This window comes from Colletotrichum graminicola (genome assembly GCF_000149035.1).
Source record: "Colletotrichum graminicola M1.001 genomic scaffold supercont1.4, whole genome shotgun sequence".
Lineage (NCBI taxonomy): Eukaryota > Fungi > Ascomycota > Sordariomycetes > Glomerellales > Glomerellaceae > Colletotrichum > Colletotrichum graminicola.
Window position 1 is genome coordinate 1,333,149 of NW_007361008.1, and position 1,722 is coordinate 1,334,870.

General features: G+C 54.1%; 1 protein-coding gene across 1 annotated transcript in view; it reads left to right on the top strand.

The window, feature by feature from the left end:
• Positions 1–930, top strand: part of GLRG_01694 (NAD dependent epimerase/dehydratase) — a gene marked incomplete at both ends in the record, with an annotated part of 2,121 nt that extends 1,191 nt beyond the window's left edge. The window contains one exon of the mRNA XM_008092379.1: positions 306–930. Within this exon, the coding sequence (XP_008090570.1) occupies positions 306–930 (625 nt within the window). The remainder of the gene's footprint in view (positions 1–305) is intronic.
• Positions 931–1,722: the final 792 nt, after the last annotated feature.

Consider the following 1,722-nt stretch of genomic DNA (forward strand, 5'->3'; position numbering starts at 1 on the left):
CGATGTAGCGGTAGAGCGGACGAGTTTGTGAAAATGATACGTAGCAAGGGGAATGTGCGGTGGAGGGGCTATGACTCCCTAATATCACTGTGAGGGACCCACCGCGCGAGGAGCACTATGGGAGATCAAGGATTGACTTCCCCAGGCCGATCTATTTAATGGTCCCGGACACGCCATTGGTCTGCGGATGTCAGTCTCTTGTCACGAACGGCACTCACGTTCATATATAATGTAGAGTCACTCCCATCGCACGACGACGACCTCTCAACGTTCTCTCGATGCTGACCAAAGTGCCCGACTTGTAGATTGAACCTCGTCATTGTTCGGTTAGCGCATGTGTACGGGCCCTATGCGTCACAATGGGTTGCGACGGCACTATGCATGGCCCGTGTGTACCAATACCTTGAGAGCGAAATGAAGTGGCTGTGGGACAAGGGCCTTCGGCAAAACACGGTACACATCCAAGATGCTGTGCGAGCGCTCTGGGATATCACGACGTGGTATGACAAGGGCAAGGACAAATGGGACGACAAGACCATGGGTCGTGTGCCCACGTTCAACGTCGTGGACAAGGGCGTGACGACGCAGGGCACAATGGCCGAGATCATTGGCGAGGTTTTCAAGATCGAGACGGGGTTTCAGGGTCAGCTCATCAGCACGTTTGCGCGCCTCAACATGGACAGCGTCGTTGACGACGTCAACGACGAGCTCATGGGTCCCTGGGCCGAGCTGCTCGAGAAGGCAGGTATCGCGCGACCAGGACCTCTTACGCCATTTATGGAAAAGGAATTGCTGAAGGATACCGATCTCAGCATGGACGGCAGCAGGCTGGAGCAGGTCGTCGGCTTCCAGTACGAAAAGCCGAAACTTACCAAGGAACTGATTGAGGAGGTGATTGAGAGCTACAAGAAGATGAACTGGTGGCCGTGACGGAATGAACTAGAAGCATGGGAGCGTGCGGATGGATAATGACTTTCCAGGCCGGTTCCCAAGAACGGGGGGCCGGTGTGGGCGCGAGAGCGTCGTGGCATCAGTCGAGTCGTTTGTTGGGAACTTGAACTGCATGCGAAAAGCATTCGGAATCGATGGCGGGCAGCAGCCGGGGCATTTGTACAACCAAGATATCCTTTTCCTTTTATTCCTTTTCGTAGCTCCGGCCATGTAAGTTGGCATTATCTTGAGGGCAGTAATCCGCGACGACATTAGGCAGGCCGGTGCAATCTCGCATGACGACTAGGGGCTCACGGATGTTACATTGTGATGTGCTGGAGCTGTTCATAAAATCTTGTGATCCATTCGCAGCGTCGCGAACAGCTGCTGGGATCTTCCTGCTTCCGCAGCTCACCTCGTTGGAGCTTGGCCCCGCTGCAGCGAGAAAGCTATCTCTGGATTCTCAAAGTTCGTTCCTCGGCTGTTTTGGGGCGTTAGAGTCAGTACCTAGAGCCCGGCCGAACACGCGAGAGAGGGTCGTCGCATGGCGAACCTCTACCACCACCATGACTCGTTGCGCATGATTGCGCTTCACCAATTTACTCCTTCAAGAAGAGAAAGAACGGCACCCCAGTCGGAACTCTTCTGATGCGGTTGTCTTCTTGGGGGAATGTTGGTGTTTCAAGCACACATCAAAGACATAATGTTGACTAGCGCTGGGTTCGAGACTCGATCGAGGCTTGCTGTCAGTTCTGGAATTCCGTGCGAGCTGTCAATGCATGTCGTGGAACC